Genomic DNA, 12,129 nt, shown 5'->3' with positions numbered 1-12,129 from the left:
TCTAGCTGGGATCCTCCAGCTTCTTTGTAGGAAAGGGGGTTGTTTGGGGGAGGTGGGAGGGCTAGCCACAGGGCTCCCCCCTCTGCTCCCGACAGCGCTCACGTATTTATAATATATATAATTTATCTATGAAACCAAAAGAAGCTCACACACCTCCGCCCCGGAGAAAAACAAGGAATTCAACCGGCTGGTGAATACACAGTGGGAGACAGGCTCGGGGGGTGGGGGTTAGAAGGACCACCACACTGATGTACTGCATTGGGCGTGGGCAAGGGAAGAGGAGAAAAGAATCGGACAGGAGGAACAACAAACAAATAGGACAGGAGCCCCCCGCATCCCTCCCCCTGAATAAAGCAGGATCAAGGCTGGACACCCGCACCCTCACCCCCAGGCTGATCTCTTCTTGGATGGGCTAATCACAGTTTAATGCCCTTTTGACCTGACCACAGATCCAATGGGGGCACTGGGGGGAGGCAGTTGGGTCAGTCCAGAATCAGGGGGATCGGGGCCTAGCTGGGATCCTGTGTGTCTTGGCTCCCCCGCCCCCCAACTCCCTTTTCTGGTCTCTCCTGCCCCTTCTCATCTTAACATTCACAGAGAGCCGCCTCCTGAGGTGCGGAATGGAGCCCCAGGAGGATTGTGGGTAAGGGGAACCATTCCCGCACCTGGAAATCCTTAGAGGTTATTTCTGCAGGGCACCATTTGTCCTATGGGGGAGGGAGGGAGAAGCCTGTGTCCACCCCAACTGACCTGGCGAAAAAGTGCCCCAAAGCCAGACCCATGCTGCAGCCCCACCCCACGCCACCAGCGGACAGGCCAAGGAAGGGGTGGGGTGGGGGAGCTGCTCACATTCAAAGCTCTGATTCAAGAGGCAGCATTTTATTTCCAAGAAAAGCTAAAACTTCAACTGCCCCCAAGGAGAATCCCTTTCCCAGGACCTCCACTCCAGCCTGTAACCACCCCAAGGTCCCCCTGCCAGTGTAAGAAACCCCAGACCGGACACCCCTCAGAGCACAGTGCCGGTGGACAAATACTGTCAGTTTCTATCCCGTTTTTTTTTTGTTTTTTTTTTTTTGTCTTGCTAAAACCTGGACGCATTCAAAGCATGGAGAGTTAAAATTCCTGGCACGCGGCGGTTAGGGGGCGGGGGGAGGGTGTGTCACTGGGGATGGGGGGCTGATGTAGGGTAAGTTAGCCCAGCTCAGCCCCACACCTGGATTTCTAAAACCTCTTCCCCCCATCCCCCAATGGAAAATAAGGTTTAATTTATGTATTTATTTTAATTAAAAAAGGAGCCCAACCTCCCCTCCAAGTTTATAAAATGAGACAAGACTTCCCTCCTCCTCTTTGCAGAGTGGTGGCAGGGGCTGGGATTGTTAGCCCCCTAACTCCCCATTACGGGTCGGGGGGGATTCACAGCTATTCTGGAAGCCAAGATGTCATCTTGCCATGAGGGTGGGTGTTGGGGTATCTATGCCTCACACCCTGCTCCCAGAAGCCTTTGCAAATAGTCATGGAGACTGCGGGGAGGGGGGTTGATGGCAAAATACCCCCTAGCCCCTCCAAAAACTAAAAGCCACCAACAAAGCTGGCTGGAACTGTGGGAGTTGGCCAAGCACAGGTGGACTGAGAGGCAGAGTGGGGTGGGGGTAACTGGACCAGTGCAAGGGCAATTAGTGGGAGCTGAGTGTGCGTGTGTGTGGGAGGGAATCTGTGTCAACCCCAGGTGAGGGGGGAGGATGATGACAACTCCTGCAGGGGGGGAAGGGGGGGCTGCAGGCTAGTGATGGCAGGAGGGGAGAAGCAGGTGCATGTGGGGAGGTGGGGGGCACAGGGGGAGATTAGACTCCTGCCCTTCTCCACTGTCCTTTGCTGGGTCCAGGTCTAGAACCGCTCCTCCCCCTGTCGGATCCAGGCAAATCCCTACCCGCCCCCTGCCCCCCACAAATAAAACACACAGGCAAGGAACTCTGGCCTTTCTGCTGATCAAACCCAACCCCGCCCCCACCTGCTCCGCACGTGCCCTCCCGGTGGGGGGGCCGCTGGCCCTAGAACTCAGCAAACTCCTTGGCGCATTTCTCGGTGATCGAGACCCGGATCTCCTCTTCCTCGTAGTCGTCGAAGTTACTCGTGTCGCCGGGGCCTTTGCACTTTGGTATAAAGGGAGCTTCCACCTGCCAAGGGAAATCAGGGATGAGGTCGGGGGAGGCAATCAGCACAATCACACCCCAGCTTTGCAGCAAGGCAGGTAAGGCTGAGCCCCTCCCCACATCCAGCCAGAAACCCTCCTGCTTTGCCATCCTGAACGGGAGGACCCATGATCCCCTTTGGAGCCCAGGATCAGGGTCCCCAGCACCTGTAGAGGATACAGGATTTGACCCCTTAGCAACCAGGGGAAGGATGCAGGATCAGGGCCTTCTGAAGCTCTGTTTCACCTACAGGTTGGACTGCTCTCATTCGGCACCCTCTGGACCCAACCGGTGCCCGATGGGAGAATTTGCCAGACCATGGGAGGTCAGTATTGTCTAGCACATTACCAACACTTCCAGTGCTCACTGGGCTGTGAGAAGACACTTACAGGTAAATTACAGCTAAACAACAGCCCAGAGAGCCAGGACTAGTGGCTGGAAACAAACTTTAGGGGACCGTAGGAAACGTGGCCACACCCAGGATAAGGGGTCATCAGGCTAACTACAATCGTGCTGGATTACGGCTGTTGGCAGATAAGCGAGTGCCGGACTAGAGAGGTTCCGCCTGTGCTACAAGCTCCGCCTCTCCCTTTGCAATCAGGGAAGGGCAGGAGGCCTCTGTACCAGCCCTCACTTGCCTCATTCGCAGGGTTGGATCAGGACCTTCGGCACAGCCCGCTCCCAGCTGAGCTAAAGAAATAATGCCACCAGCTGGCAACAGCAGCAGCAGGCTGTTACCCCAGGGGCGAGGCCAGGCCTGTGTTTTTGCCACCATGTTACGAACAGGTGACTGTGGGCTCCCTGCTTGATATCAAGGCTGGGTTCTCCCATCTCGCACTAGTGACCGGACCCAGCCACAGCTCCCTGCTAGAGTCCCAGCAACCACCGTGTTCGGAGCAGCCTGGGCACAGCTGCTCCCAGGTTCAGTGCTTGCTGATGGAGGCTGTGGGCGGGTGACAGTTCCCTAACCCCTCCTCCGCCCACCCCTGCCTGCCGCTGCCAGCTACCTTCCTCTGGTAGACAGCGATCCAGTCGGTGGTAGCAAACCACTTGTGGTTCTTGATGTCGTTGACCCCGTTCTTGAGGTTGCCAAAGCGTTTGGTGAGGTCGACCTGCAGCAGGTTCCGGAGCAGGTCCTTCAGGTCCGAGCTGAAGTGAGACGGGAACCGGACCTGCGGGGAGGGGAGGCAGAGGGCTGGCGGTTACCTGCCCTGCCTTCGCCACTAGAGTCAGAGATGACGTATAGCCCCTGCCACAGGGAGGTATCCTCAGCTGCCCCGGTGCTACCGTAATACACCTAATGTATGGCCACTAGCACAGTGGAGAGGGTCTCTTGGGCACCTAGGCATTACGGTAATACACCTAACCCAAAGCCTCTAGGGTTGGGAGGTGCGTGTCTGGCATTACCCTGGACACCACAATACAACTAATCACAGCCCCTAGCAGGATGTGTGTGGCTGCCTAGGTGCTACCGTAATACACCTAGCGTACAGCCCCTAGCATTGCATGCGTGCTGTCCTAGGCTACTCCAAGGCAGGGAGCTGACAGGTTCCACGGCAACTTGGGGAGAAGGGGAGTTCAGCACCCCCGGAAGGGGTGGGGCTTCAGGGGGAGGGGCTGGGGCTGAGGCATCCAGCCCCCAGCACCACCCAGAGATGGCACTGGGTCCCCCCCTTCAGCACTGTGCAGAGCCTGCAGCACAGAGCTCCGGTGGCAATTTAAAGGGCCTGGGGCTCCAGCCACTGCAATGGCAGCTCCCTTTGAATTGCCAGGCCCGGGGGGAATTGCCCCCTTTCTTCCTCACCTCAGCAGGCCTGCTCCTGGGTGCTGAGGCACTACCGTAATACAATTAGCGTACAGCCCCTTCCAATGTGGAGGGCAAGTCCCAGGCTGCTCCTGGGTGCCTAGGCACTACCGTAGTACAACTAAAGCCCCTAGCACGGGGGGCCTGACCCATGCATGGAGCTTATAGGCACCACTGTAAGACACCTAATAACAATAATTACCTAATTGGCAGCCCCCAGCTCTTCTCGAGCACTTTTCCTCCACAGACCTCAAAGCGGGACTGCTGTATCTTTTTACATAGGGGAAACAGAGCCCCAGGGCAGGGAAGTGCCTTGGCCAGCGTCACACAGCAAGCCTGTCGGACAGCCAGGAGCAGAACCCCGGGTCTGCTGAATTCCCACTAGGCCACACAGCTGATTTTTGTTTTAAGCCCCCCTTGGGCCAGAAGCGAGTGCTTTGAGATCCTCGGTGAGAAGGCGCTGGGATGGTTAGCGGAATATTATGGGCTCTTGGTTACCCTGACGATGAAGGCTCAAACAGTGCCTGCAGGTGACCGATGCACTTAAGGGAAGTTTAGTCCTGAAATGCAGCAGGGTCATTTGGGAGGTGGGGGGAGCTGCCTTGCACTTCCTTGTACACTGGTGAACGCTCCTGGCCTCCCCGTGAGTATTACAGGGAGCACGTGTAGGGAATAGGTGCACCCAGCAAGGGAGGGTCCAGGTGCTGGGGGCAGAGCGTGGCTGTTGCCCCCATGTTGGAGAGCCAGGGCACACAGCAAGGGAGGGTCCCTGGGTTGGGCTGCAGGGTAACAGAATGTCAGACAGGGAGGATGCCCATGCGGGGTGGGAGGGGCACAGAATGGCTGTGATCAGCCGCTGCCACCTGGCACATCCCCTTTGCTGCCCAACGCCAACCAAAGGATCACACAGGTGCCCCCCCTCCCCCCAATACCTTGCCAGAGACGATCTTCTCATAGATCTGAATAGGCTGGTCTGCGAAGAACGGGGGGTAACCAGCCGCCATCTCATAGATGAGGACGCCCAGGGCCCACCAGTCCACAGCCTTGTTATAACCCTGCCGGGAGAAAGCAGGCCAGGGTCACGCACTCAACATTTGGCAGGGGTGGGAGGAATGGCCTGGTGGCTGGGATCCCCGAGAGGGCAGGCCCTCCCCAGCTCACCTTGCTGAGGATGATCTCGGGGGCCAGGTATTCCGGGGTTCCACACAGGGTCCAGGTTCGGCCTTTCACCCGCTTGGCAAAACCGAAATCCGTCACCTGCAGTCAAAGCAGAGAAAAGAGAAGCTGGGTCAGCATCAAGGCTGTGGTGGCAGGAGGGGACGGGGGAGCAGATGACTGATGTATTCTGGCCCTGTGGCGTGTCTGGGGTGGGCTGGCCTGGGGAAGGGGATGGCAGCAGGGGTGATCAGATCACGCTGCAGGGAGCTGAGAGCCAGCACTGAGATGAGCACGGCAAGGGTAAAAGTTGCATCACCTCGATGTAGCCCTGCTGGTCTATCAGGAGATTCTCTGGCTTCAGGTCTCGGTAGATGAGATCCAGCGAGTGCAGATACTCAAAGGTCAGGACAATCTGCGCGGCGTAGAACCGGGCGTGAGGTTCACTGCGACGAAGCAAGAGGAGAGCGTGGGTCTCTCCAGGACACATTTGGCCCATCTCAGCCAGCCCAGCACCCTTGCTGCTTCTAGCCCCCTGCTTTCCTCCACACCTTCCTTACAGAGCCCTGGCTCCATCTACCCTGCCAACTCCAGGCAAGGTGCCCCAACCCTCCAGGTCTGGTGTCCCATCTGTCCGAGCCAGACCACCAGCCTGGGCACACACCTCATCCATGGGCCACAGACTCCATCCTGCCAGGGAAAGCCTCTCCCAGGCCAGCATCTCCCGTCACTCCAGCACACACTCATGGGGCCCAGCACCATCTAGCCCTGGCATCTCTGTCACCGACTGTGGCTAGTGCTGGCAGAAGACCCCAACTGCCCTCCCTATGGGGAATCTTGCTGACCCGCCCAGCTGGGTCATGCCCTGCAATGAGAGGATTCCAGCCAAAGTAGCTGCAGAGGCTGCTCCTGGATAAAAGGTCTAAGCAGGAGCAGCACCAATCGGAAACGTACAGAGGAGGAAACCGAGGCGGTTTCCCGCTTCCCATAAGGGGTGAACGGCAAGAGGCAGAAATGGGATCCAGGAGTCCCTCTGCTCCGTGTACTAGACCTGGCGTGCTCCCCGATCTAGGAGTCTAACCCCCACCCAGCTAACACCCCAACACTGGACGCTGCAGCCAGGCTCACCTGAACCTTCCGATCCGCCGTAGGTGGGAGAACATCTCTCCACCTGGGATGTATTCCATCACCATGTACAGATTGGAGTTATCCTGAAAGGAAGTGCAGCAGCCACTGAGTCCGAGAGAAAGAGCCACTCCAGCCCCCGCCAGTGCCTGAGACACCCAGGGCAAAGCTGCTCAGCAAGTCCTGGGTCCTTTATTTGCCCCTCACTAACCGCATATTCCTTAAGGGAGCCGAATGCACAGGCTTGGCACAGCGTGCAATTCTGTGCATCCACTGTGCGGGGGATAACAGCCTACTATTGCCACCAGTCACTGCTGTTACTGGTTTAGCTCAAGGGCCCAGCACACCTCTGCAGTGAGAGTTGCAGGGAGGGCTGAGGAACAGGCTTACTAACGAAAGGAAAAAAGTTTGAAGCATTTAATGCTACAGTCCTAAAAAACATAACCCCTCCCTTGGCCTAGGGGCAGGGATGGAAGAGCCCAAGAGGGATTTCCCAGCCCTGACATCCACGATCAAGAGAAAGAAAACAGTTTAAACCCAAACGGCCACCAAGCTGGACACCCCAAAGTAGCAGAAGCTGGAAGTGAAACTTCTCCAAAGCCTGGTGTGAAACTGATTAGGCTGCTGCCCCTCCTTGGTGGCGGGAAAGTCAAACAGCAGCCTCAGGAAAACTACCACGGAGCCCAGCTAGTAAGATCCTACCTGGGCTCGGCGAGGAGAACATGCGCACTAAGCCTCCAGGCACGAGCCAGGTCACTTTCCAGGTGGCCCAGCAGAGAAGGTACAGCCAGGGCCTGGGCACAGCAGCTCATGTGGGCAAAGTTCCAGGCTTTTTTCTGCAGCCCAGGAGCAGAAAGTCACAGCCTCACACCCCCTTAAACATCAGGCCCCAGTGGGCTGTAGCACTCCTTCCCTGCAGGACCTGCCACCACCAGGCAAAGAAACACATCGAAGGTGTTTAAAGGAAGCTTGGTTTGATTGTCATCTGTCTGGCAGGGACTCACTTAACGGAGGGGTGTGAAATCTCTACGTTGCTATTGGTTTGCCTCCCTGCTCCCCACTTCTCTCGTTTATCTGGATGGTTTCTGTATGGCTCTCTGATTGCAAAATGAATTACGTACCAGAGAGAAACAAGTGTCACTCAGCTAAGGTGCTGGGCTCTGATGGGGCAGAGAACTGTTTTGCAATAATTCAGTCCAACGATTGGGTCAGTAAAGGCCAGTGGGACTCGGGTATCAACTGGGGTTGAAACAGGAGTTCTTGAGAACCAGCTCCAGGACGCAGCCCCAAGCCGCCAACCCCCAATGGACTGCGACTGCGACTGCGTCCTGCACAAGTCGGGGTCCCCAGCTAACTTGACCCTGACTGGCCCCGGGGAACGCTGGTCTGTCTCACTGGGAGGGGTGGGGGTTGTCTGCTCTGCGAGCGCCTCCTGCTTTGGTCAGTTGCCAAGCAGAGGTTAAGTGGGATCTTACTGGGGTGGCTCTTCCACAAACCTGCTGAGTGTAAGGTCACGCCCGAGCCCAGGGAAGGGCGAGTGGTGCCTATATGGCCAAGTTTTCACCTGGTGCCCTAGGAACTGGGTAACGGTGAGTGCCCCTAAAGCCTATGGGCAAGAACGGCAGAACCCGGCTGTCTTCTAAGGGGACAAAGGGAACCAAGTCCAGCCTCAGCCTCCCTGCTCAGGCAACTGGTCTGCACGACACGGGCCTTCCTGACCCTCTCCAAACTAGACAGGCCCAACAGGGGACACTCAGCATGTACTGGGCCAGACTCCTATCTCGAAGCAAAGCCAGCCCAGTTCCACTGCATCCAATGGGTTCTCCCCCATTTCCACGAGCAGATTCAGCCGTGAGGTAGTTACTTTAAGCTGTTGCAGAACTGGCTGGGCCGATGAGCCAGGCCGTGTAACAGAAGCTGAGTGACCCAGTGGCACTGTGTCACCTGAGCGCTGCACAGCCCATCCCAGGGCAGCTGGCATGGAGCTGGCGTGGCACTTCCACTGTAGCAGCTTCTGCCGACCAGGGGCAGAGCCGTGTTATTTCATCCTGGAACGAGGAGGGGCCACTGAGAAACAACTCTGCCAGTCTGTGCCTGTTGCTAACACACCCTTCACCTTATCACAGGCTCCTGCAGCCTCCACTGAGCTGATGCTGCAAACCACAGGCTCACACCCAAAGGGAGACAGGTCCCACTTCGTAGCCAGCCATCCACAGGGGGTGTCACGGAGCTTCTCTCCCACCCACTCAGAGGGTGTCACTCACAGGCCCCAAGATTCAGGTAAAGGCAGGAGGGTCCAAGTCCCATCACCAGGGTCCTGAATTTCAGCTTTCACTGAAACTCGATCAGGAGGAAACGACTCCACGTGATGGTTTCAAAGTCTCCGCCAAGCCAGTCGTGGGTGGCATTTAGACTTCCTCTGAGGCACCCCCTCAAGCCAGACCTCACGCCCCAGGGCCAAGCACATGGGAGCTGGGAACTGAAACCGACTAGGAACAAAAGCAAAATTGACTGGGGACAAGCGTCACTCTGCAAAACCCGGAGTCAAAAGCAGACCGGAGTGGGAAAAGGAAATGATCCAAACAGAAGCTTCTTGACCGCAGCCCTGATCCTAGAGATCACACCAGGGACGCTTGCTCTCCAGATACAAGAGACGCAGCCTGTGCCCTTCAACTTCCTCAGCACGGCTTCCATTTTAACTAGGTGACACGTCCGGGGGAATTGTGGGGTGGCGCACAGCTCCAGGCTGGGCCGGCAGGTGGAGGACACCTACCTTGAAAGAATACTCTAGCTTGACGAGGAATGGAAAGTTGACGGCCTGGAGGATGCGTTTCTCGTTGAGGGTATGCTCAATTTGTTTCAGCTTCACTACCTGGGAGAGACAAGGAAGTAGCAACATCAGACCTTCCTCTGCTGGCGCAGCATCCCCTGCGCCTCTCCTGCATGCCCAGAAAAGCCCACCCCACCCCCCAAACAAGGGGGTCAGCCCCCCTCCCCCCCCAGGCCAGACCTCCACGGCAGGGCCCAGCTGCTCACCTTCTGTTTATCCAGGATTTTCATGGCATAGTGATTCCCAGTCTCTTTGTGTTTCACCAGCATCACCCTCCCAAATGAGCCCGTGCCCAGAGTCTTGATTCGATCGAACTGATCCAAACTGGCCGTGTTCTGGAGGGGGAAACAGAAACCTGACGGAGGGGCCAGACCGGTCCCGGGGGCCTCAGGAAGGAGCGTGTCAAGCGGGAACGTGCCCGGGACAATGGGATTTGCACTGCAATACCAGAGGGGTCTTTACTGACCATGAAGTGGTCAGAGCTCAATGCCTCCAGGGTTGAGTGCCCCCCTACTGAGCCCCCTGCAGCAAAGCGCCCCCTAGTGCCGCCCTGGGGTTGTTTTGAGAACAGGGAAGATGCAGATGTCACATTTCACCACCAGAGGGCGCCAAAGGAAAGGACATTTCTAATGGGACCCAGCCTGCGTGGGCAGAACCACAAGCCAGTTCGGGGCGGGGGGGGGACTCGGCCAGCTCCTTTCCTCCCTGAGACTGCGGGGGGCTGGCAGAGGACTGGGAGTCAGAAGTGACATGAAGAGGGCAGGGGATGCGGAGTCAAAGATTGCTCCCTAGCTATTCCCTTGGCCAAATCCATTCCCCTCCGGGCCTCAGTTTCCCCATCTGTGCCATGGGGTTACTGACCTGGGGTGAGTAGGAGGACCAGCCAATTGATATTGCTGCCAAGGGACCTCAGGAATGACCCAGACCCACCCCAGGCAGGATTCCCAGTGGGGACGGACCCCAGCTGACCCCCAAAGCTTTTCCAGCACCTACCAACTGGAGCCTTGCGCCCAAACCTGGGGAAGCAAACAGAGGCCCTTTGAATGGGGTCCTGGTTAGCACAAGCCCCCAAGAGCCAATGCAGGGCTGAGCTGGACAATCCTGTGGCAGCCTCGGAAGTAGGGCGGGGCAGCGGGAGGCAGAGTCCTTGGCCCTCCAGCTACCAGGGGCAGATGGCAGGCGGGGGCAGGGGAGAGAGAAGAGCAACGTGGTCTGTCCAACCCTGCCCCCCAGGAGCAAAAGTAACCCCGGGGCCTCAGCAGTGGGGTAAGAGGTCCAGGGGGTGGCAGCAGGGCAGTGAGCCCGGGGCACAGTACCTGGGAGGGATTCTCCCATTTCTTGAGGAAGTCTTCTTTGGCTTTGGCTAGGAACTCCTTCACTGCAAGGGAAGCAGAGAGGGAGCATTGTGAGCACCCAGGGGAAGGTCAACTCCAGCCTGGCAGGCAAAGCTGCCAGGAGCTCCGGGCCCCACCTGTCCCGCCCCCACCCCCCAGCAAAGTCACAAATGGGGCAGGGATTTTACAGCAGTGCCTGATTGGTACAGCCAAAGGGCTGCTCAGCTAGAGATTGGTTTGAGGCAGGTCTGCGCCGGGCGCCCGCCGCAATCCCACCTTGTACCCTCCCCGGCCGCATCGATCTGCCCTGTCACAGAGAGCAGCCCCAGTGGCTAGCAAGGGGGCAGCCTTGTGCTTCTATGCCACTACCCGCCACCCCCCAGCCATGCCACTCGGGATTCCCTGTGTCTCGGCGCCCAAACCTGAACCCACCCCGAGACACTGGCTCAACTCTACAGTCGAACGACACCCTCGCGTGCTAATCCCAGCGCCCTCCTGGGAAGCAGCAGATGTACTACTGCCAGCAAAGGGGGCAGAGGGGAGGAGATGCCCCCTGCGCTGGCAGGGCAAGAGGCCTGTGTGTGGCCTTCTCCACCATGCAGCAGCTAGCAATGACCCCTAGGGTCCACAAGGGGGTGCTCCCCCCCACCAGCCCCAAACTCCAGCTGGACTTTGCCCTCAAAGGGGGTCAAACAACCAGCTGCAGCCAGGGAACGGCCCAGGGCCTGGCTCAGCATCCAACCCGGTCGTCTGGGGCTCCTTAGCCTTGCTGCTGGTTCCCAGAGATGGGAGGATTCTGCAGCTCCAGAGGGATGTTTGGTTTCCGAGAGCTCCCTCCTGCTGCTCCTCACCCACAGCTCTGAACAGCGCAAGAGAGGCCCAGGGGATCTGAAAGCCTGGGTGCAGCAGCTCGGCCAAGCCCAGAGCAGCATGGCTGGAGGGGAGGGGGTTGGAACTCAGCGCTCATCCTTTCCTCCGCTACATGCGCAAGCCTCCCGGGCAGCTGAATCACCTCCCTGGGATCCCTGGTGCTCAGACGTCCAGAAGGGGACAATCTAAAAGCCCAGCTCTGGATCTGGTTGCGGCAATTCTTGGATGGCCACACAGCAGGACCCAGGAGTCCGCTCCCTGCAGCCCCAGGCTCACCACTCCGGCCCATTCCCCTCCCAGAGCTGGGGAGAGACTGCCGGCTGCCCTGGCTCTCCCATTGCCATCACTGCATAGGAACACAGCTGCGGAAACCTGGCTTCCCCATGCTCCAGCCCGGCAGCGCCTGCCCTCAGGAAAGGGCTGAGAAACGCGGGCCAGGCCAGCGCCTGAAATGCACCAGCTACGCCGAATGTTTCCTACAAATGGCCTGATTCGTGGCCAGAGGGAAGGTGACCAAGATGCCGGGGATCCCACCTGGTCCTACGGGCTAGGGCAGGGCAGGCCTGCAAGGGTTCAGGGGTCCAATAACTCCCCCACCCTTCGCCATCCCCTGCGGAGACCCACCGAGGGGACTGAATTCACACTGGCTTCCCCCAGACGCGCACATGCAGGGAGCTGCGGCTCAGTCTGTCTGACCTACTTTCACTTTGTCTCCTACTCTCTGCGGATTATTTATAGAAACAGGCTTGGCTCACCAGCCATCATCGATCCCACCCAAAGGGGGGGAAGGGGGCGCTCTGCACCTACACAGGACATGTGGGG

The 12,129-nt window shown here is 58.1% G+C and overlaps 1 protein-coding gene across 3 annotated transcripts in view; it reads right to left on the bottom strand.

Moving 5' to 3' along the window:
• Window positions 1-858: 858 nt before the first annotated feature.
• PRKACA (protein kinase cAMP-activated catalytic subunit alpha) overlaps window positions 859-12,129 on the bottom strand; it is a 47,897-nt gene continuing 36,626 nt past the window's right edge. For all 3 annotated transcript variants that reach the window (XM_074979505.1, XM_074979504.1, XM_074979503.1), the window contains exons 2-10: window positions 10,420-10,481; window positions 9,310-9,438; window positions 9,047-9,145; window positions 6,277-6,359; window positions 5,468-5,594; window positions 5,155-5,250; window positions 4,926-5,048; window positions 3,197-3,361; window positions 859-2,174 (exon numbers count right to left, since the gene is read on the bottom strand). In XM_074979505.1, the coding sequence (XP_074835606.1) occupies window positions 2,049-2,174; window positions 3,197-3,361; window positions 4,926-5,048; window positions 5,155-5,250; window positions 5,468-5,594; window positions 6,277-6,359; window positions 9,047-9,145; window positions 9,310-9,438; window positions 10,420-10,481 (1,010 nt within the window). In that variant the 3' untranslated portion in view covers window positions 859-2,048. The remainder of the gene's footprint in view (window positions 2,175-3,196; window positions 3,362-4,925; window positions 5,049-5,154; window positions 5,251-5,467; window positions 5,595-6,276; window positions 6,360-9,046; window positions 9,146-9,309; window positions 9,439-10,419; window positions 10,482-12,129) is intronic.

The sequence above is a fragment of the Carettochelys insculpta genome, chromosome 29, assembly GCF_033958435.1.
Source record: "Carettochelys insculpta isolate YL-2023 chromosome 29, ASM3395843v1, whole genome shotgun sequence".
Lineage (NCBI taxonomy): Eukaryota > Metazoa > Chordata > Testudines > Carettochelyidae > Carettochelys > Carettochelys insculpta.
The sequence above is the reverse complement of the archived record's forward strand: the minus strand, read 5'-3'. Positions and strand labels throughout refer to the sequence as shown.